Source organism: Eretmochelys imbricata, chromosome 11, assembly GCF_965152235.1.
Source record: "Eretmochelys imbricata isolate rEreImb1 chromosome 11, rEreImb1.hap1, whole genome shotgun sequence".
NCBI classification, from domain to species: Eukaryota; Metazoa; Chordata; order Testudines; family Cheloniidae; genus Eretmochelys; species Eretmochelys imbricata.
This window is the reverse complement of record NC_135582.1, coordinates 83,419,355-83,442,603: the sequence shown is the minus strand read 5'-3', so window position 1 is coordinate 83,442,603 and position 23,249 is coordinate 83,419,355. Positions and strand designations below refer to the sequence as shown.

At 51.7% G+C, this 23,249-nt stretch overlaps 1 protein-coding gene across 1 annotated transcript in view; it reads right to left on the bottom strand.

Moving 5' to 3' along the window:
- Positions 1-7,268: 7,268 nt before the first annotated feature.
- LOC144271985 (uncharacterized) overlaps positions 7,269-23,249 on the bottom strand; it is a 69,600-nt gene continuing 53,619 nt past the window's right edge. Inside the window, exons 4-7 of the mRNA XM_077829722.1 lie at positions 16,986-17,079; positions 12,966-13,092; positions 12,494-12,607; positions 7,269-8,684 (exon numbers count right to left, since the gene is read on the bottom strand). Coding sequence (XP_077685848.1) covers positions 7,753-8,684; positions 12,494-12,607; positions 12,966-13,092; positions 16,986-17,009 — 1,197 coding nt within the window. The 5' untranslated portion in view covers positions 17,010-17,079 and the 3' untranslated portion in view covers positions 7,269-7,752. The remainder of the gene's footprint in view (positions 8,685-12,493; positions 12,608-12,965; positions 13,093-16,985; positions 17,080-23,249) is intronic.

Genomic DNA, 23,249 nt, shown 5'->3' with positions numbered 1-23,249 from the left:
GCAGCCACTACCTCATTCGCAGATGCTCAGTATCAGCCATTCTCTCCCAGCGATGACGGACAGCACTGACCTGTAGAACTAGTTGTAACCCGTCTGAGCAGGCTGTGACCAGTCAGCTACTGACCTCACCGCTCATCCCACACATGCAGAGTAGCCATTAGCCTGGCAGAGGCTGGCCGTTGTTTACCTCTGGGTAATGATTCTGCCGACCCCTACACACACACACAGCATTTTGCCATCTTAGAAATTCCGGGGTTTCTGTAGGGTGACCATATTTCCCAAAGGGGAAATGGGATACCGTGTGAGGCTAGCCAAAGCCCTCCCTCCACCCCTATGCGGGGCTGGCCTGAGCCGCTCCCCCCGCCCCCCCCCCCCCCACGAGGCTGGAGCTGGTGTCGCAGCTCGCCCCCCATGTGAGGCTAGCATTGGCATTGCTGCTCACTTGAGCTGCTCCCCTCCCTCCTGTTCCTCTGCACCCTACATTTTGGACAAAAGTGGGAAACTTGTTCAATCGGCAAGAGCAAACGGGACAAATGCCCATTTTTGCTAAAAAAAAAAAAGTCAGGATGGCCGGAACAAGGCTTAAAAAAAGGACTGTCCCGGCAAAACAGAGCACATGGGCACCCTAGTTTTCTATCCGCTGAGGAGTGGCAGTTCCCATCTTAGCGTGAAGTAGCTCTTGCTTGTTCAGAATAGAGATCCGGCAGACAGCGTGGAGGCTGGAGAGTTTCCCTAGGAACAACACCTGTCTCTTCCTTTGTATATATCTGATAAAGATCAAAATGCTCAAGGAAAGCTGGTGTCTCTTGGTGCCCTGGAAGGGAGCAGGGCAGAAGTTCTCAAGCTGTGGGGCCCACCTCCCTAAGGAGGCGTAGGCATGCACCAGGCAGGGTGACATTTAAATTTTTTGTTTGGCCCGGCAGCTCCGGCGCCTGGCTGAGCTATAGCTGATGCTGCCGCTAGACGCCACTGTTGAAAGCGCTCAGCTGCTAGGGTAGGACTGCTGTTCTGGCTGCCCCCAGCAGATGCCATGGTAAGGCTCACTGGGTCCGGCAGAGAGAGGTTACTCCTTGCCTGTGCAGAATAAGAATGCTGCAACCCGTGTGGACAGGTGGAGCACAGGTAAGGGGGCAGTGGAATCAACTGCCTCCTTTCGTTCTCCTGCTCTCGGGAAGGATACGTGCAAAGGTGAGCTAAGTGTGTGGGGAGAAGGGCACAGGCACAGACCCAGGAGAATGTGCATTTTCTTCTCCAGCCAGCTGCACTGCTTATATGGAGGGAGCTGTGGGGGCAAAGTGACTGCTTCCAGTGGGCCAGTGAGAGTGGCGGTGGGAGAGAGTGACATTGCTAGAACCACCATTTAGATTTGTCTTTCAGCCATCTCTCTGGTGTCTGCAACTTAGGAAGTCACTGCTCAGGGAGAGATGGAAACTACTCTCCCAATCAAAAAAGAAATCCATCAAACAAAGTATAACTCCCACCCTTTTCCTCTGAGTCTAACTCTGGCAGGTTTTCCATCCCATGAGACAAATTGTAACGATTTCAGAGAGGGAGTTTTGGTAGGGGGTGTGTGTGGGGGGGTGGGGGAGAGATGGTAATTTTGTTGAGGCATAAATGTCCTTGTTTCTCTTCCACACACAGACATGAGCTACACGTCCATCATGATACTGTACCAGATTTAGGCAACGTTTACCACTATTTCTGATCATGCAGAAAATTCGCACCTGCTTTTGGTTGGTACCGTTTAGTCAGTGAAAACCATTCCTGAAACCATTTCTCTTCTAGAACTAATTCTTGACTACAGTTTGCTGCTTACCCAGTATTTTCATCTGTGCTCCCCTGAAGTATGGAGCCCTGGCATTTCCCGCCGGCTTGCAGCTTTCAGTCGGTGTCAAAAATGCACAAAGCCACGGAGCGGGTATGGAAATCCCACGGGCGCAACTGATATGTGGAGTAAAGAGCTCCAGAATAGGCCTCTCAATTTCTAGGTCCCTTTTGTGGCTGCCAATAGTTCAGCTGGTAGTGAGTGCCACGTAATTGCAATACAGTATTCCCTTTTACTCACCCTGCTCTATGATCGGTTGCCTCTTGACAGCTGTCCAGCCGGCAGCATGTCTGACTCTTCACTGTGCAAAGCATGATTTGTGCAAAGCTTTGAGGAAGCTTTAATGAAACCTGCAGTTCATAAAGTGCACAACTGTAGTAAAATACATGGTTTAGTTTTTATTTTCTCCAGCATGAGTAGATTAGTTTATATGAATAAATGGGGACCACTTTCACCAAAAGAAAGAGGGGAGGAGGGATAGCTCAGTGGTTTGAGCATTGGCCTGCTAAACCCAAGGTTGTGAGTTCAATCCTTAAGGGAGCCATTTAGGGATCTGGGGCAAAAATTGGGGATTGGTCCTGCTTTGAGCAGGGGTGGGACTGGATGAGGTCCCTTCCAACCCTTATATTCTATGAAGAAGCACTGGACTCTGTGACCTGATGTACCTCAAAATAGCACCCTGTAACCCCCATATTCATTATACATAAATGGCTGTGATATTTCATAAAAAGCATGCCATGTAAGGTATCGTATGAGAAGTCATGATCTACTGAAACTCATTGGTCTGCCCCATTATGCATATCATTAATGTGTATGCAGTTATGAGTTTTTGCTGTATGGTTGGTATTGAAACACGTTGTAAGTTCGAGAATCTCTACTGCCAGGTGGGTGTTAATCAGCCACTGATCAACTTTATGGCTCAGTTGCACAAGCCTGCACAATGGGGGTTTACTCGTTCATGGCTGATCTGGGATATGTCTGGGCAAGTGTCTTCTAGGCACATGAACAGGGGTCGGCACCACCATGTTGCACGATGGACCCTTGACAAAATCACTGGACTTAATGACAGACATTGGAGGGTGGTTATGTCATTCAGTCATTCAACCCGCAAAATAGCACACAATTTTCCACACGGAAAAACCCCAGTAACCTAGCTAGCTAGCTAATAATAACAATAATAATCATAAATTCAACTCACTTTAGCGGTTTTGAATGTACCTCACCACCACAGCTACACTGAAGTCCTTTGTGCGGGGGGGTTGCAAGTGGGGGTGGGGGGGCGCAGGCTGTGGCAGGGAGTTTGGGTCTAGGACCAGGAGGAGGCTCCCTGCCCTCAGCAACTTATAGTCTAATAACCAGATTCCAGTATAGTCTAACCAAGTGCTTAAAACACCAAATATTACAAGGCTTGTGATAAAACCATGAGAGTTGGCAACTCAGATTTTGATACCCTTCCCCAAGCTGAACAGACACTTACTCCACTAGAAGTCCATTGACAAAGTGCCTGCCCCAATGCATGCTTTCAACCTCCCTTCTCCAAAACAGACAGGGGCAGGGGGTTGGGGTGCGGGGGAGGGGGCGTGGTGCTGGATGGGGTGGGGGAGCACTCACCTCCAGCAGCTCCCCACAAGCAGCAACCCGTGCCGAGCCTGCTTTTGCTGGCGGAGGCTTGGCCAGGCAACTCTGTGAAGGTCATGAACACTGCCTCCATCTGCAGGTGCCGCCTCCCGCAGCTCCCATTGGCCACAGTTCCCGGTGGCCTAGCCAATGGGCTGGGAGCTATGGAGTCAGCGCTTGGGGAGCGGGGACAGAGACAGCGTGCAGAGCCGTCCGGCTGTGCCTCCGCCACTCCCACCAGTTACAGCAGCAGGGACGGGGTCAGGGAGCTGCTTGAGCTGCCAGAGATGAGCGCCCCCCATGCGGCACCCCAAGCCTCCCCAAGCCCCCACCCCGAGTTTCCTCCCGGACTCAAACTCCCTCCCAGAACCCGGCTGTGCCATGCAGCCTCTCCCACCCCAGCTCCCTCCTGCCCTGAGCCCACAGACCTAAACATTTTTATGGTGGACACCTGTCTCAGTGTACAGACACATTGCCGACCCATGCACATGGACTGAGAATATAAATTGAGGGACAGTGGCATTGTGTCTTGGTCTTGCTCCCCCCCCAACTCTGGAATCAACAGGAACACTGAGAACACAACAACTTCACCTACGGAGACTGGTCTAGGTGAAAGAAGGAAACCTGTGTATTATGAACTGTAACATCCAGAGGGGTGAGGAAAATTGCTGCTGTAAATACTGCCTGGTGTAATAAGGTTTAAGATTTAGATTGTGCATTTATCTTCTACTTTCTTTGGTAACGATCTCCAACCTTTTTATGCCTATCACTTATAATCACTTAAAATCTATCTTTCTGTAGTTAATAAATCGGTTTTATACTTTACCTAAAACCATGTATTTTGCTTGAAGAGCTTGGGAAACCTCAGCTTACAAAGGTTTACAAATGTTTTTGCATATCCTCTCCACATCGAGGAAGGGACGGACCACAAAATAAAATTACACCGGTCAGGCTTTTGACCAGGGCAGGATGGTACAGCTGTGTTGTGCAAAGCTGGGGGGTAATGGCTGGTGCCTTTCTCTGTATGATTTGTGAGTGGCTTTGGGGTATTCATGCAATCTAGCTGGGTGTGTGACTCCGCATGCTGTTGTGCTGAGTAACAGCGTATGGAGGTGTTTGCTGGTTGTCACTAGCAAAGCATTGTGAGAGACAGCCCAGGCTGGAGAGTTAAGGGGGCACAGTGATACCCTATTTCCAGGTTGCACCCCAGGGATCCCGTCACAGACTCTCCCAGCCCCTAAACCCCAAAATGGAAAGCTGTTTCTGTACAACGATGAAAGGCAAAAGGTTAGAAAAGATGACTGGAGTTATGATCAATACAAATGGATCCACAAAGAAGGTATCTTTCGCCAAAGGCGGATCCTCTGGTAAGGAAGACATGTTTTTGAAGAGTGATTGATACAGATGAAGTTATGTTTCACAGATATGGATATTAAGTTCCTGATGAATGTGTGGACAAGCTGATTGTTCATTCTTTGGGACAAGATGAAATACCTGAGCTATGTGTGCCCCGTGGAAATATGAGAAAATATCCCTTGAGAGCTCATATTCATACGCTGCCATCCGTATTCTCAGAAGCCATGGAGTGGAAACATTTAGGCCTGTCTAAAATGTACCAGTGAAAAACTGCATAATCTGATGCTTCACCTGCCCATAAGAGAGTGACACTAGGCAGCTAAAAAATAAACTAATGTATGTGTAACCCTTCTGCCATGTGCAGTCAGCAGCAACCAGGCCAATTCAATATCTAGAGGTTCCCTTTCAACAACAGAACACAGAACTGGCTCAAGCCCCCATCCAGTAACTGGGAAAATTACACACTATCTCTGGGCACCTCTTAGAGGCAATCCTTCCCCTCTCACAAGCACAGAGTCTCAGTGTAGAAAAGAAACTTTTACTGAAAGGAGGGAAGTCACTTGACATTAATTAGGGAAAATGCTGCAAACAGGATTCATACTCATGAAATTGTGAGCAGGACGCTGATCCCAGAGTCCATGGAGCAGAGTCTTCTGCCTCAGGTTCTTGAGTTCTACAACCAAAAGTTCCTTTACCATGCCCCCCTCTACTCCCTCATCACACCCTACTCACAGTGGTCAGTGAGGACCCAGAGTGAAGAAGTGCATCTGTGTGAGGTCACCTCCCACCTCGGGGTGTGGGGAGAAGGGCTTGTGCTGCCCTCTGAGCACTTGCTCTGGCTGGCCGCCCCGCCAGTTGCCGTTCCACTCCACTGGCCACTCTACCAGCTGCTGCACTGCACACTGTCACCTTCTGCTGCCACTTGCTTCTCTACTGTGACCTCTGCAAGTCAGCCTCTTGAAGTTCCCCCCACCCCCAGCTATTAGTGACTTTCAGCTCTCAGTGATTATCAGCTCTTGAGGGGGGGAACTTCACTGCTGAAGCAGGCTGGGCAGAAATGCTGTCCCACAACCAGTGATTTCAGCTTTAGTGAGCACTTAAAAAAATGGAGCCCTACTTAGCTCTATCTTTGAACCGTGGGGAGAGGCAGGTTAAACCATGCCTGGGATTCTGAGACAGAGCCAACACCTTCTGGCAGGGACACCTGTCCCCACCCCTTCTTATTTTCACAGGGGTCCAGCCTTCGAGCCTCTGGTTTAGCAAGTTCATTTCAGTTGAAGGTGCCCCCCTCAATCCAGACAGGCTAAGCAAAGATGCTGACTTTTACTTCCCCCACACCCGGGTGCTCTACCTTCTCTCTGCACTGAGGGCCCATCTCCTAGGGCCCTGCCTTCACTCCGCCTGTTCCCATCCCCACACGGCCCCCACTGGCTGCTCACTGGTCTCCACCCTCCCCCAAGCTGCCGATGGCAGTGCCACTTACCAGCTGTTTGGCATTGCCCCCAATTAGCTGCTGGGAGGGGGGAGCTTGAGCTTAGCTTGGCCCCTGTCCCCGGCTGCTGAGCCTGGGCAGGAAACGGGCCGCTGCTGCCTCCCAGCCAGGCTCTCTCAGGCAGAAGTGGCTCCATCCTCGTTCCCACCCAGCTTGCAGGGAGAGTGGCCAAATGTGCGGTGGGGAGGCGCTGTGAGAGAAGGAGAGAGTAAACTCCCTTCCCCTCAGGTAATGTCAGGCAGGAAGAGAGCTGTGGCCCGAGGCTGTATGCAGGGTGGGGTGGGGGGTGGCACTGTGCAGGGGAGACACATGGGGTGGTCACGTGTCCTCCTCCCCTTTAGATTGTGCCCCGCCCCGCCTAGGGAGGCACTAGCTGTCTATGCAGCCAGGGGACCTATCTCAGGCTTCTGCTCCGCAGCCATTACATTTCTGTGTGGAGTATTTCCAGGCCGCAAAGCTCCCTGCCTTCCCTGTGTTATTCCCAGCTCAGACAGTCTGCCCCAGGGCACCTGCTTGCTGTCTCTTCAGAGACTGAAAACAGTGTCTCTTCAGAGACTGAAAACAGTGACTGTCAGCAGTTACGTGTCACCACACAGTTCCTGCTATACAACCCTATTTTAGTCTTCACGTAAAAGAACTCCAGAGAAAACATATTGAAAATAATGAACGAGCCTTCATGCATGCTCATAAGCTTACCAGAGTACACCTGAACCCTTGTGGAGGGGAAGGCAAGACCCAAAGATCAAGCTCAGAGGCCAGCAGAGCTGCAAGAGCAAAGACACGGATGTACCTGCATTCCCACTTCTAAGGCTGGATGGGCTGGGACATCAGTGAAAGGGCTGAACATGGGGGAATGAGTGATTCCTGCTGAGGCAAACAACTCGCCCAGTCTGGGACACTTGGCCTCTCCCCCTCCCAGAGCTCAAGAACCAATGAAATTCCCAGGCTGCTCAGGAAAATGGGATTTGCCAGAAAAGTTTTATTTGCATCTTATTTGGGGATAAAAAACACATAATTAAGTAATAGTGAGAAAATAATTCAATGAGCCATAAAGACTCCACAGACATCCGAATTTCCAGAAATTTCAGACCTCTCCTCATCTCCACCATGCAGAAACAGGGAGAAAATGCCTCCCAGGGCGGCAATTTCCAGAATAATCCCAGTGTGCAACAATGTGAACTGAGCCCCTGGCTGAAAACAGGAAACCCAGCTGAACCCTTTGGCTCGGTAAAAGTCTCCCTGGGACACAGAGCGCCGGGAAGGAATGGGAGAAGGTCAGAGAATTATGCAATACTGTAATAATAATCTCAAGCTCCCGGTGCTTCCATCTTCCTGAGACACACAGCACACACGTCAACGGTGGTGCCACTTGGCTCCCTAGGGCATTGGGCAACTGTTTATTATCCCCCCGTTCCTCCGATCGCTACAGATACAGAGAGAGGAGGAGGGGAAATGGCCGGCACTAGTCTATGTGGAGTTTCATGTGGAATATTAAGGAAGTCTTGGTCTTGTACCTTTCCTCACAGACAGAACACTGATAGGGGCGCTCTCCCGTGTGCCTTCTCCGATGGACATTGAAACCAGATTTTTGTCTGAAGCTTTTCCCACAGTCGGGGCAGATATAGGGTCTCTCTCCTGTGTGGATTCTCCGATGGTCAGTAAGGTGATGACTCTGAGTGAAGCTTTGTCCACAGTCGGGGCAGCTATAGGGTTTTTCTCCCGTGTGGACTCTCAGGTGTATAATCAGGTCTGAGGTACAAGCAAAGCTTTCTCCACACTCTGGGCATCCATAGGGTCTCTCGCCCGTGTGAATCCTTTGATGTCTAGTTACATGTGCACTCTGAGTGAAGGTTTGTCCACAGTCAGGGCATTTATGGCATTTCTCTCCTGTGTGGATTCTCTGATGTACAATAAGGCCTGATCTCTGACTGAAGCATTTCCCACAGTCAGGGCACTTATGGGGTCTCTCTCCTGTGTGGGTTCGCTGATGTCTAATAAGGTTTGATTGGTCATTGAATTGTTTCCCACACTCAGGGCAGTTATAGGGGGTCTCTCCCGTGTGAGATCTCTGATGTCTAATGAGGTGTGATCCAGAAGTGAAGCATTTCCTGCAATCAGCACATTCAAACCGCTTCTCCTTAGTGCAGGTTCTCGCCTGGATCGTGGCCACAGTGGGATCTTCCAAACGTCCCCCTCGGTGAGTGGATTCATTCAATGTCTTCCCTGGGGGGTTTCCCTGCTGCTTCTCTGGTCTGCACTGAGTTTCTCTGGCCTGCACAGGACTCTGTGTATCATCCCCTTCACACTTTCCAAGCAATGTGCCCTTTGGTTCCGTTCGCTCAGGACCTGTGGGACAAGGATTCTCTTCATTGCTCTCACTCACAGTCTCATCGCCTGCTGGGACAGAGAGAGAATCCGGACAGGAGTCAGTCCCTGTGCTGGGGGAACGTGAGGTCAGAAAAGGAGAACAGGAAAGTGGGGAAACAAACCAAAATAATTGCTGGGAACAATGACAAAACAATGACAGTGTGTCCTTGCATCCCGCCCCCTCCCACCCAAAACCTTTCCATGAAGAAAGAGAGAAGGGGAAAATCAGCTACCTACATGCACTGTATTTGATGTTTTCAAAATGTTGCACATGTTTGTTCCGTTTCATGTCTATTCCAATTTATGGGTGTGAATGCTGAATGCACTGTAATTGGAGAGTTTCTGTAGTGGTACCCACTGGGGTGGCACATGCGCCATACATGCCCTCATGCATCCAGGTGAGGACATGAAGGACAGAGCTCCCCCTGCACCATCTCAGTTCATTTGCACCATAGAATCATAGAATATCAGGGTTGGAAGGGACCTCAGGAGGTCATCTAGTCCAACCCCCTGCTCAAAGCAGGGCCAATCCCTAATTTTTGCTCCAGATTCCTAAATGGCCTCCTCAAGGAATGAACTCACAATGAACTCACAACCCTGGGTTTAGCAGGCCAATGCTCAAACCACTGAGCTATCTCTCCCACCAGCATCCTGTCGTAATGGACTCTGAAGGAGAAGGGCCGGTGCTGGAATAGATATGTGCAAGATGCCCTGGAAAACAACCAGTACAGGTATGTATTTTTTTTCTTTGAGTGATTCTGTGTTCCTAGTCCACTTCAGGTGACTCCCAAACAGTGTTCTATGGAGAAGGGTTTGAAGTCTAGCTGCTCTGTAATTGCTTTTCAGAATTTCCAAAGCTAGCACAGTCTCTGGAAGTGGCTGAAGGGGCACCGTGCTTGGGAACAGTGTGAATTGAAGACCAGGTTGCTGTCCTGCAGTTATCTGGGATTGAAATATCCTGTAGGAAAGCTGCCGAGGTTCTCACACAAGGTGCTGTCAGCTTGGAAGGAGGTTTTAACTTTGCAAGATCATAACTTGTAGTGAATGAGAGGTGATCCTCCCAGAAATTCACCGTATGGGAACCTCCTGTCCTCTCATTCTCTCCACACAGGAAAAAAAGAATTGTGGCAAAGACTGAAACTGTTTTGTCCTGTCCAGATAAAATGCAAGGGCCAGCAGACATCCAGCAAATGTTTCTCCTCAACCTTACATGAACATGGTTTGGGGGAAAAGGGAGGGGAAAAGATGGTTTGATTGAGATGGAAATCGGTAACCGCCTTTGATGAAGAACTGTGGATGAAGCCTTAAAGCAACTTTATTCTTATAAAAAGAGTACACCAAGGGGTGCGGGGAGTGATATGAAATTCATGCTTGTGGTTTTCAAACCCTTCTAGTAGAAGTAACTGCCACTGGAAAGGTGATCTTAGCTGATAAATCAGGCAGGCCACTGGTCTGGTATTGAACCAGATAGTCCTGCTTTTCTAGAGCACTTCCCCATCCGGTACTCAGACAAAACTGGTTTTGTCCCGTATCAGACAGGAGATGCCATACTGAAGAGCGCATCGCTCTACCCCTGACAGTGTGTCCTTGCATGCTGGTGAGTGTGGGGTGGCGTGTTCTTAAAAATTCCACCCCCCACGTGCAGTGAACTCACACACACCATGCATGAGAAGTCACACTGGTGGGGTGGGGTCATGTCAGCAAGAACAGGCTCATGACATTCTAGGAAGTACCAGAATGTCCTGTTTTCCGGGACTGCATGAGTGGCCACCCATGATTTTGTGGGTGTTGGTCCTGCTTTGAGCAGAGGGTTGGACTTGATGACCTCCTGAGGTCTCTTCCAACCCTGATATTCTATGATTCTAAGTACTGAAGAGGACAAAAGCCATAGGCTCAAAGGGAGATCCTGGGGAGGAGACAATACTAATCTCTAATCTCAGGGTTGTTGGCACCGTAACTTGAGAAAAAAGACTAGTTATTTCTTTCACAAATCTTATTGGCAGAGTGTGTCTTCACTGCACAATTAGCCTGAGTTATAAGGTGAGTCTTACCCCTTACTCAACTCCCGCCCACACAAAACTCTCTTAAAAAACAGTCTGGAGAAGCCAGCCCAGAGGTTGGAGGGATGCTGCATAGGCTCTAGTACAGCTATTGCATGCACTCATATGACACGGGGTTTATCGGCAACATCATTGAGATCTATGTCTAGATCTACCGTTGTGGTATCTCCACTGAATGCTCTATTTTGTCACCAAAAAATGTAATGGAGAGAATCTAGATCTCCCTCTCTAGAACAAGAAGTATAGGGTTCTTCTTCTGAATCTGATAATGAATATGGGCAGTCGGTGGCCATCGGTGGTATGATACTAGGAGGACTCACCAGAGTACAGCCTCTGGATCTGTGCCTCTTGGCGGTAGGTTTTAATGTTGGTACTGATGGCTTGAGTCATATAGGAACAATCTGTGTAGAAGAAACCGGTACGGGAGGCTTTGAAGAGGCCGAGAATTCCATGGCTGATGGTATTGGTCCTACACATGTTCTAGCCAGTGATGAGGGCATCTCCAACTGTAATAAAGGCTGTCCCTATGAGTAGTCAGAGTTGGACCTTGTTGCACCAAAGGGGAATCCTGCACCCACAGGCAGAGCAAATCTCATGACATTGCATGAGCATCAGGTGTTGTGGGTCACAATAATGTTTCTGGCAGTACTGAAGTTGATGCCTTTATCAATTGTCAGAGCCATTCTCAAGGAAACATGCTCTGGTCCTGGAGTCAATGGCTGGATATCCTGTTCTGATTGACTGTCAGCACTGGGCAGCAGCTAATCTCTACCTGCTCTCTAACCTTGTTACCTGAGAGTTCCCATGGGGACTCTGCTGAGGCTTTTCAGCTCCCAGGGTCCAGTTCTGAAGAAGAAAAGCTCTTTGATTTATAAGTGAAGTCTTGCTGTGAGACTGACTTACAGCTCTTACAGGATATGGTGAGATAAGGGGAACAAAGATCCATAGGAAAACTCCTGGCCTAGGACAAAGTACTGGACTCCAGATGACTGAGGTCTGAAAAGAGATGTACAGCACACTCCACCTTATGTCCCTATATTTTTGTGTTCTTTTCTTGAAAGATCTACAAATAGAGCATTTGTCTCTAATGTGCCCCTCACCGATTGTGAGGGTTGTTCAGTGGATTAGACACCCTGCAAGTGAGACAGTGCTGAACTCTAGGAGACTTTGACATAACCAAGCCCCTAGGTACCAGGTAATAGAGCCGCAGAGAAAAACAAGAAAAAACAACTTTATAAAATAAGAAAGAACCAAATCTCTAGTGGGAAAAACATGGGTGCACAATAAGTTACTAGAACTATTTACAGAAAAAAGTCTCCTCGGAAGAAAGAAGGAAACCCGTGAACAACAGCCGATGGAGAGGTCTGACCACCAGCCACTGCAGGTGAGAAGGAGCTGTCTGGGTGCTGGGTGTCTCCACCTTTTATTCCTTTGCCTGGATACATGAAGACATGCATGGCAAACTGACAGGAACCACCAGGGAAAACTCTCTGGCTATAGGTCACTCAGCTCTCACACACCTGGAAGGAGAACAGCCAATTTTGCCTCCACATCCCATCTGAACACTCAGGGGGCAGGGAGCTACTGTCAGGAGTCTGTCAGAGTGAGTGGAAAGCCATGAATTACGTCTGCCAGCAGGACACGACACATGCTAGGCACAGTCCTGACCTGGGGGCATTGAGTTAGAATCGGAGGAGCTCAGGGGGCCTGCGTGGGAATCCCAGCACTGTAAGTCAATGACAGACGGTTTCCACATGCGTTTAACCAATTTCTCACCTCTGGGGATGTTTCTCAGGATCTCTCTAACCTGGGACCCCTGGACATTGGACACCCATGGCTCTTCCCCTCGGTCCAGCTGGGAGATCATGCTGGGCTTGGGAATTGGAAAACCTGCTCCGGGAAAAGAAATGAAGTGAGAGCTGAGTTTTACCGTTGTTCTCAGACAGCTGTTTCCAGTGTGCTGGGTGGATGGGTGCCCTTGTATAAACCAAAGGGATGGGAAGTGTTCCTGGAGAGCCTTTGGGGAGGGCAGAAAGGGATTCTGGGATCTCCACTCACTGCGGGATTTTATGACTCTGGTACAGCATCACTGTGCAAACTCTTTACACCTTCCTAACCCTACTGAGCCTGGGACTATGGGACTGATTCCCCTGAAATCTAAGGGATCAGGGAAGAACCCTGGGGAGAAGCCGACCTGGGCACATCAAAGATGCCCAGTTTCTAACACCAAGGGGACAGGAATCCTTACCCAGCGAGGTCACATTCCTGTAATTCTCCTGCATGACGTCCCTGTAGAGGGCTCTCTGACCCGGGTCCAGCAAGGCCCATTCCCCCTGTGTGAAATATACAGCCACTTCCTCAAAGGTCACCGGCATCTGTATCAATAACAAGCATCCCCCACTTACAACCTGCTGTCCCAGCCACAGCCCACCCCGCCCCAGCTCAGTCGCAGAAAGAGCTGGGAACGTTCACAGAGAGCAGGAACAGTCCTTGGGGATGATGGGGAGGGGGGTAATTTCTGAAAGATTAGCTTAAAAACATGCTGTTACAGTGGTGAAACCATGACTCCAGTAATTTTATCGTGGGTATCACAATATTTATCTGTGAATTGACATGTGTGGTCTCAGCATTCCTGGCAGTGAAATCGCACATGTTCAACATGGCTGGCCTCTGCCATTGCTTTTGTGATAGTGGAGAGCCTGATGCCAAGATGCCCTTACTCAAGATGGCCGCCATTTCCCCACCATTTGACGTGTGGAAGAGAGGCTTCGCCTAGCGAAGGTGGCCACCAGCTACCATTGTTTTCACGGAGGCTGAAGCCAGGCTCTCCTGGGGGGACGTGGCTGGGGCTCTGGAGTTGGCAGACTGAGTACAGAGCTAGAGGCGGGAAGAGGAAGAAACAAGTGGACGGCGTGTGTGTGTGGGGTGAGCTGGCAGACTGGGAAGGTCACAGGGGACGTGTGTGTGGCGGGGCGGGATGCAGAGGAGGGCATATATTTGGGGTGGCAAACTGAGGAGGGATGAGGGGGACAACAGGGAGCCAGTTGGCAGGGGAAGGAGGATTTGTGAAAAATAGAATGAAAAGGGATGTGTGTGGGGAGGAGCTTAACCAGGAAGAGTGCAGGGTCATTGGGGTGGGGGCAGGCTGAGGGGGTGCAGATGGATGCGTGTTGGGGGAGGTGTGACCAAGTGGAAATTTTCTTTAATATTTTCTGTGATTCCTGTGTGCATGTCTCAGTTTTCCTCTCTACCTTGCATAGCTACCCAGTGGGTGCAGGAGGGTTAACACCTCTTCTGAAGCAGCACAGAAGACATGCAGGGGGCCGGGAGTGTGGGGGTGTGGTCGTCTTGCTGTCTGGGGTGGAATGACTGGGCCATTAAAGGGCTTGCTGGAAACCAACCCCCAGATCAATGGAGAATCTGAAAAGGCAGCGGGAGCCCCAGTGGCTGGGACACACCCCTGGCAACCAACGACCCAGGGGAAGGAGATTCCCCCCCAACCTCCCCCATGGCTGGACTGGGAAGATGAGCTGAGGCCCCAACTGGAGAACAAAGGGGAAAGGTGTCAGGTGGCAGGGTTAGGTGCTGCCTTCTGGAGAGACATGGAGCTCTCACTTTGGACTGACAGAATCTGTCTACACAGCAAAGAGAAACCCGCTGCTGGCCTGTCCCAGCTGACTTGGGCTCATGAGGCGCTGGCTGAGGGGCTGTTTCATTGCTGTGTAGACTTCCAGGATTGGGCTGGAGCCCCAGCTCTGGGACCCTCCCACCTCACAGGGTCCTACAGCCTGGGCTCCAGCCCCGATGTCTACACAGCAATGGAACAGCCCCACAGCCTAAGCCCCATAGCCCGAGTCAGCTGGCACAGGCCAGCTGCGGGTGTCTAGTTGCTATGTAGACACACCCAAAGAGACAGAGCCGGTAATGGAATCCATCACAGCTTGGCTGGCTGATTGCACTGGCCTGGCCAGGACGGGCTATGGCTAAACCTTAACAATAGCTTCTCTCTGCTAATCTCAGGGCTTCCCCATGCTGGGTCCCGGCTCAGTAGTAAACCCTGCTCTGTTTGGAAAGGGCTGCCAGATGTCACTGCAAATCCTGGCTGAGATAAACTGGTCCTTGCAGAGCAGACAGGTCTCTGCCCAGGACCCTGGCTCAGCGGGACTTGCTGGGCAGAGCTCACGGCATGAAGCAGCAAGGCTGGAGCCCAGACCCTCGTTCTTGGTGGCGGTGAGGCCATTACAGAAGAGTGGGACCACTTGGGGGTCTGGCCAACTGAAGGGGATCCTCCAAGGAGCTTTTTAAAAGCTGGGGGGGTAGCATGGATCTTGTGGATCTGCGACAGCCACTAGGAGGCAGACCAAGTTGTGTGCAGGGTGGTGAAGGTAGGAGGTAGGCCAAAGATCGGACAGGAAGTGTGAGCGTGGGCAGGAGGCAGATGAAGGAGGTCACAGGGGGATGTGTTTGGGAAGGGGTGGGAGCAGACCGAGGGCTGGACAGGAGGATGCATGGGGGGTAAGTGGGAGGTGGGGAGGCAGACTGACCCTTAAGGGCACACAGGGATTCATGTGTTGTGGGGAACTGGCAGGAGGTAGCTGGAAGAGGCCCCGGGAGGAGGGGAGGATAAGCAGTAGTGGATGGGATACGGGAGGCAGAATGAAGAGGATGCAGGGGGGTTACTTGTGGCAGGGAGTTGGGTAACAAGCTGAGGAAGGTGCTGCAGGTGTGGAGGTTCAGGGAATAGGCAGCAGACTTGTTACCCCAAAATAGGTTTTGGGTGCCCCAAGGTAATGACCTGCCTGTTGCTCTCTTAATCTGTCCTCCCCAAGGTATAAATTCCCAGGGTTGTTAAGGCAAATACTAAAGGACACAATATAACCTTCAGATAAAGTAATTGACACAGGCAGTATTCTTTCCTAAACAACAGTGTCCTTTTATTAAAGTAACAATGCCTCCTACAATCTAATCTAGAAATAGGAATCAAACAAATCCCTTACTACAAATTACAAGGCATTGAAACTGCAACAGCATACAGTTTAATTGATTCTAAGGAAAGCACTTTGCTAGAAATGGCCAGTTTGTAACAAATTGCTGACAGCATTTCTTAAATTGCTTTCAAGTTTGCATAGTTAGCTTGCAATCGGTAACACAAATGTATGCATTCTTATAAACTCAAAGACACAAATCCTATATACTATCCTACACTATGTCTATTCTCTACTATAATTAAAAGAATAGCAGGCTTACTTTATAAGTCCATTGGTATCCCTTTAAATCGCTCTTATAAATGCTTTGGTATTTTTCTTTAATCGCTATTGCTTTTCAGTTCCTGGTCAGTCAATTTTGCTCCGCTCTGTTTTTCTTTCTCTCTCTCTGAAGCACCTTTTTTAATATGTTTCCAGTAGCTCTTCTCCGGCTTCCCTGCCTGTCCCACTTTTCCTGATTGACTCTCTCTTTCTTTCTAATCCAAACCCTTCTGCATGCTGGCTCTCATCTAGTATACCTTTCTAGTCTTGGAAGCAATTACTTCATTTGCAGATGCTCAGTATTCACCACTACCTCAGAGCTAAAAGAAAGAGGAGTACTTGTGGCACCTTAGAGACTAAAATTTATTTGGGCACAAGCTTTCATGGGCTAAAACCCACTTCATCAGATGCATGCAGTAGAAAATACTGTAGGAAGATATATATGTTCAGAGAACAAGAAAAGATGGGGGTTGCCATACCAACTCTAACAAGACTAATCAATTAAGGTGGGCTATTATCAGCAGGAGAAAAAAAAAACTTTTGTAGTGATAATCAAGATGGCCCATTTCAAACAGTTGACAAGAAGGTGTCAATAACAGCAGGTGAAAAATTAGCATGGGGAAATAGTTTTTAGTTTGTGTAATGACCCATCCACTCCCAGTCTTTATTCAAGCCTAATTTAATGGTATCCAGTTTGCAAATTAATTCCAGTGCTGCAGTTTCTCGTTGGAGTCTGGTTTTGACGTTTTTTTGTTGAAGAATTGCGACGTTTAGGTCTGTAATTGAGTGTCCAGGGAGACTGAAGTGTTCTCCTACTGGTTTTTGAATGTTATAATTCTTGACGTCTGATTTGTGTCCATTTATTCTTTTGTGTAGAGACTGTCCGTTTTGGCCAATGTACATGGCCCCTCTGCCATGACCAGTAAATGGTCTCCCCAACTTCTGCATGTCCTGCTCCCTCCCCTTTCCACTGCACAGTCAGGCAAAGGCCCTGCTTCCACAACCCCTTGACAATCCCCTACCTGAGCTGGCTTCACAGAATCCATTTCCCGTCCCTTGGGAAAAGGTGACAATCTGGAGTGAATCTGGAGCGAAACCTGGTTGTTACTCTGCAGCCTGTCAGGGTGAAAAGGGCATTGAAGAGGTTGCAGAACGGGCTTCAGTTCACTCCCTGATTCCACTGCCCAGGCCCTACACACTGGGGGGCTGTCTACACTGGCAAGTTACTGCGCTGAAACTTTCTCGCTCAAGGGTGTGACAAATCACCCCCGAGCGCAGCAACTTTCAGCGCAGTAACTTGCCAGTGTAGACAGGCTCCTAGTGCTGGAAGCTACGCCCCTCGTGGAGGTGGTTTTCCTACAGCGCTGGCGCCGCGACCACATTATAGCATTAAAACGCTGCCGCTGTCAGTGTAGACAAAGCCAGACACTTAGACTCTTCACGCTGGGAAAATCCTCCCTCTTTTCAGTTGCACTGGTGACCGGGATCATCCTGTGAACTTGCTCCCACCATCATTTTCCAGGCATTCCCCTCCTGCCCATCCCCCAGGTGAACGTGCAGATGGCGTCTGTGGCACAAAAGCTTTGCGCACATGGAAACCTCGCAGGGGATTGCCACATTTTGGGGGGCCATGAGTGTCTATTTTGCCTCTGATTTCCTGGTTTCTATGGGAAGCCACTAAACCAACACTCCCGCCCTGCCCCTCAGGGGCAGTCAATAGGTGGACCACGGACCACATCTGGACCCACCAGAAGCTTTTGAATGGATCGCAAAATCTTTCTATTTCCTTATTATTGTCGCTATTGTTATTGCGGTGTGAAAAATGTTTGGGGTCTGGCAGGGTCTGTGGAGAAGAGGGGGCGGGGCAGGGTCTGTGGGAGGCGGTCTCCCCCCATGGGGGCGGGGTCTGTGGGGGAGTCTCCTCAGGTGGGGGGCAGGGCAGGGTCTGTGGGCAGGAGTCTTTGCCCCATGGGAGGGGCAGGGGGCGGAGTCTGTGGAGAAGAGGGGGCGGGGCAAGGTCTGCGGGAGGCGGTCTCTCCTCATGGGAGGGGCAGGGGGCAGGGTCTGTGGGGGAAAGGGGGCGGGGCAGGGTCTGTGGGAGGCAGTCTCTCCCCATGGGGGCGGGGTCTGTGGGGGAGTCTCCTCAGGTGGGGGGCGGGGCAAGGTCTGTGTGAGGCGGTCTCTCCTCGTGGGAGGGGAAGGGGGCGGGGTCTGTGGGGGAGAGGGGGCGGGGCAGGGTCTGTGGGAGGGAGTCTCTCCCTGTGGGCGGGGCAGGGGGGAGGCTCTGTGGGGGAGGGGGCGGGGCAGGATCTGTGTGAGGCAGTCTCTCTCCCTGTGGGAGGGGCAGGGGGCGGGGTCTGTGTGGGAGAGTGGGGGTGGGGCAGGGTCTGCAGGAGGCGGTCTCCCCCCATGGGGGCGGGGTCTGTGGGGGAGTCTCCTCAGGCGGGGGGGGCAGGGCAGGGTCTGTGTGAGGCGGTCTCTCTCTGCGGGAGGGGCAGGGGGCAGGGTCTGTGTGGGAGAGTGGGGGCGGGGCAGGGTCTGCGGGAGGCGGTCTCCCCCCATGGGGGCGGGGTCTGTGGGGGAGTCTCATCAGGCGGGGGGGCGGGGCAGGGTCTGTGTGAGGCGGTCTCTCTCTGCGGGAGGGGCAGGGGGCAGGGTCTGTGGGAGAAGGGGCGTGGCAGGGTCTGTGTGAGGCGGTTTCTCCTCATGGGACGGGCAGGGGGCGGGGTCTGTGGGGGAGATGGGGCGGGGCAGGGTCTGTGGGCGGGGCAGGGGGCAGGGTCTGTGGGAGGGGCAGGGGGCAGGGTCTGTGGGGGGTCTGTGGGGGAGAGGGGGCGGGGCAGGGTCTGCGGGAGGCGGTCTCTCCCCATGGGGGCGGGGTCTGTGGGGGAGTCTCATCAGGCGGGGGGGCGGGACAGGGTCTGTGTGAGGGAGTCTCTCCCTGTGGGAGGGGCAGGGGGCGGACTCTGTGGGGGAGTAGGGGCGGGGCAGGGTCTGTGGGAGGGGGTCTCTCCCTGTGGGAGGGGCAGGGGCGGGGTCTGTGGGGGAGTCTCTTCCTGTGGGAGGGGCAGGGGGCGGACTCTGTGGGGGAGAGGGGGCGGGGCAGGGTCTGTGTGAGGCGGTCTCTCCCTGTGGGAGGGGCAGGGGGCGGGCTCTGTGGGGGAGTCTCCTCGGGCGGGGGGGCGGGGCAAGGTCTGTGTGAGGGAGTCTCTCCCTGTGGGAGGGGCAGGGGGCGGACTCTGTGGGGGAGTGGGGGCGGGGCAGGGTCTGTGGGAGGGAGTCTCTCCCTGTGGGAGGGGCAGGGGCGGGGTCTGTGGGAGAGGGGGCGGGGCAGGGTCTGTGTGAGGCGGTCTCTCCCTGTGGGAGGGGCAGGGGGCGGGCTCTGTGGGGGAGTCTCCTCGGGCGGGGCGCGGGGCGGGGTCTGTGAGGGAGGCTGTCAGGCAGGGGAGTGGGAGGTGGGGGGGAAGGGCCGCACTCACCGGTCCGCAACGGCTGCGCCCCGCGCGCCGCCAGGCCGAGCCCCGCCCTCCAGCCCGTTCGCCGCCTGACCCAGGCTTGACAAGCGGAGCGCCGAGCTGCTCGGCCCGCCGGCCGACGTCTCTGGCTGCCGCTTGCAGCCCTGAAGGCTCTGTCTCAGCCCACGCTGCGCCCCCTAGTGGTGAACACGCCCGCTGCAGGGCGGGGGGCGCAAACACGAGGCCTCTGGGTGTCTCCCCCCGCTCAGCTCCCACCTGCCCGGGGCGAGCTCTGCGGGGGGGGTTCATGGTTCAGGCGGAGGAAATGCAGCCAAAGGGCTTGGAGGGGGGCAGGATCGGGCTCCAGCGGGGCTTCCCCCCCCCCCCCGTGCGGGGGCGCAGACAATGGGCAAGGCAGGGGCGCCCCCTCAGTGGGGGAGCAACTTTAACCGGGATCCCTTTTATCCCCCCTCCGCCCCGCACAGCATGCAACATACAAGTCTGCTGAGTACTTTGCAAAAGAAGGAGGACGTTTCCATGGCAGCTCCGCTCAGCGCTCCCAGGGGCGCCAGCCTCCAGGAATCAAGGTTCATCTTTAATTAAAGATCGTGTCGTGTGATGGACCCCCCAGGAATACCCCATCCCAAGCTGGCCGCCCTAGCAGAGGCAGAACCAGTGAAGGGACTGCGGGCAGAAGTTTAGGGACTTATTACCGGCACGTTTCCCAGTGTGGACTTTTAAAGGGGTTTGGGTTCCCAGGTCGGCGTCCAGTTTTCAGCTGGAACTCCTGGTCAAAAAGTGACCCTGGCAGCTCCGGCCTTTAGTTGGCGACACAGCAAGGCTAAGCCAGGCTCTCTGCCTGCGTTGGGCATTACCCCTCCAGCTCCTACGTGCAGGGACAGCCAGAGGGCTCGGCATGCTGCCCCTGCCCAAGCGTCAGTTCTGCAGCTCCCATTGGCTGGGAACAGTGGCCAATGGGTGGTGCCTGTTGACTGGGCACCGTGCAGAGTCACCTGGCCACACATCCGCCTGGGAGCTGGAGGGGTGACATGCGTCTGCTTCCGGGAGTTGCTTGAGGTAAGCACCTCTGGGAGCCTGCACCCCTCACCACCTCCCATGCCCTATCCCCCTGCCCCAGCCCCAGCCCTCTCCCACACTTCAAACCCCTCAGCCCCAGCCCGGAGCCCCCTCTTCCACCCCAAATCCCTCATCCCCATACCCACACCACAGTCCGCACTCCCAGCCGGAGCCTTCACCTCCTCCCACAACTCAACCCCCTGTCCTGCCCAGCACAGTGCAAATGAGCGAGTGAGTTCAATCACTCTGGAAAGTCCTGCTCGGGGTGACTGGTCCCTGGAAAGATCTGCCATTGCAACCATATGCCATGTTTTCTCAAAAGCTCAAAATAGGAGAAGACAGGGACTTCTTCTAGCCTCCATCAGCATCTATTATGAGCCTATGTAGTTTCTTAAAAACAGCTAGTGGCCTACCCAGCATCTCTGCTCTCACCCTACACATACCGTCTCAACACGCCAGAAATGTAATTATCCCATGACAGGTGGTTGCATCCTTGCCTCAGGTAAGAAAATTAGGGAGGAAGCCAATGTGTTAAAGGTCATGGCTTGTCTTAGTTTCTTTTCACCTATGGACATAGGACTGGAAGGGACCTTCTGGGTGACAGAGTTCAGTCTGTGCTATCGCAAAAAAACCCATATATAATCTTGTTCACAAACTTTTCACAATCCCTCCTTGAATAGGTTGTTTCCCCCGGCTCCCCCCCACCCCCCACTCCATCTGATTCCAGTTGGGAGGCTGTTCCAGAAACTCACTCCTTTGATGGTTAGAATTGAAACCTCCTCCTTATTTCCAGCTTCAGTGTATTTATTGCCAGTTTATACCCTATACCCCTAGAAGGAAAGACCTGCATTGCCATCTTATCTTCATCAGTTCCCTCTAGAACAAAACACTGAATGTTTGTGCTAAGCCAGAATTCTCATTTCTCCATGGTACAGGGAAGAATTGGACCAGCTTAGCTAGCTACAGGGGGACCCGGTGTATTTCTTTTCAATTGGAGGTAGAGGTAGAGTAGGATAGGAAAGATAAAGAAGAGTCAGTCACAGCAGATCACCTGCCTAGCCATGATCACCAGCCTGAGTTCTGGAGGCATTGTGGCAGAGACGGCAATTAAGAAGGGGAAGGAAGAGGTAGCGGCTGCTTGGGTTTTATTAGGGAGCATTTCCCATCCATGCACAAAGGGCAGCGTGGCAGGCAGAACAGAGGTGTTTACGGGAGATGCTGCGTCATAGGCTAAAATCCAGACGCATTACCCTGATCACACTTCAATCTCTGGCTGAGACAAAACACCATCCAATGTCCATTGATGTCCTTAGAAAGGGCAGCAGCCTCTAGACCGTGCCCTCAGTTATTGGAGAGTTGCGGGGGGGGGGACACAGTCTAAGGGAAGTCCCTACAGACCAGACCCAGAAGAATGGGTAGATCTTCCCCTTGAAGGAGGTAGTGAAGGTGTGGATGGGGGCCATGGTGTCTGCATCATAGAAGCACACAACCCCACCTTCATAGTCCAAATACACTCTGATCATGCTGGGGCTCTGGGGCGGGTCCAGCGGGCTCCAATCTGCAGTGACTTCCCGGTACTGGCCCATGGAGAGCTGGATGGCCCAGGTTCCTTGCTCGGGACTGAAATTGAACCATCCCTTCCTGCTGGCGGACTCCTTAGTAACACCCAGAGCCCAGCCCCCTGTGTCAGCCACCTTCATGTCCCAATAATGCGTCCCTGATATATAGCCATCAGAGCCCAGCACGCAGGAGTAAACGTCGAATCTCCCCGGGTCATTGGCCAGAGCCAGCCTTGTGTTTGTGGCTGTCACACTTCTCCGGTCCTTGGAAAGGGTCAGACTGGGGTGAGCTGTGTCTGGGTCCAGAAAGACATCCTCTGTGGAGAGAGACAACCCAGGAGGGGAGATCCTAGGCTTACAGATAGAAGCAGCAAAGCCTATTGCAGTACCTCAAACAAGAGCTCATCCATTCCCCTTTCCCAGGCTCTGGAAACTAACTACAGCAGGGAGGACCCTGGGCAGAGATTCTCATAGAACATAAAAACATTTACAATTAGGGCTGTTGGTTACTCGCAGTTAACTAACGCGATTAACTAAAAAAAATTTTTTAAAATCACATTATTTGTGATTAATCACAGTTTTAATCGCACTGTTAAACAATAGAATACCAATTGAAATTTATTTAATATTTTGGATGTTCTTTTATCTACATTTTCAATTGTATTGATTACAATTACAGCACAGAATACAAAGTGTACTGTGCTCACTTTATATTATTATTTATTACAAATATTTGCTCTGTAAAAATGTTAAAAAAAATAGTATTTTCCAATTCACTTCATAAAAGTATGGTAGTGCAATCTCTTTATCATGAAAATGCAACTTACAAATGTAAGTTTTTTGTTACATAACTGCACTCCAAAACAAAACAATGTAAAACTTTAGCACCTATAAGTCATAGAATCATAGAATATCAGGATTGGAAGGGACCTCAGGAGGTCATCTAGTCCAACCCCCTGCTCAAAAGCAGGACCCATACCCAATTAAATCATCCCAGCCAGGGCTTTGTCAAGCCTGACCTTAAAAACTTCTAAGGAAGGAGATTCCACCACCTTCCTAGGCAACGCATTCCAGTGTTTCAGCACCCTCCTAGTGAAAAAGTTTTTCCTAATATCCAACCTAAACCTCCCCCACTGCAACTTGAGACCATTACTCCTTGTCCTGTCCTCTTCCATCACTGAGAATAGTCTAGAAC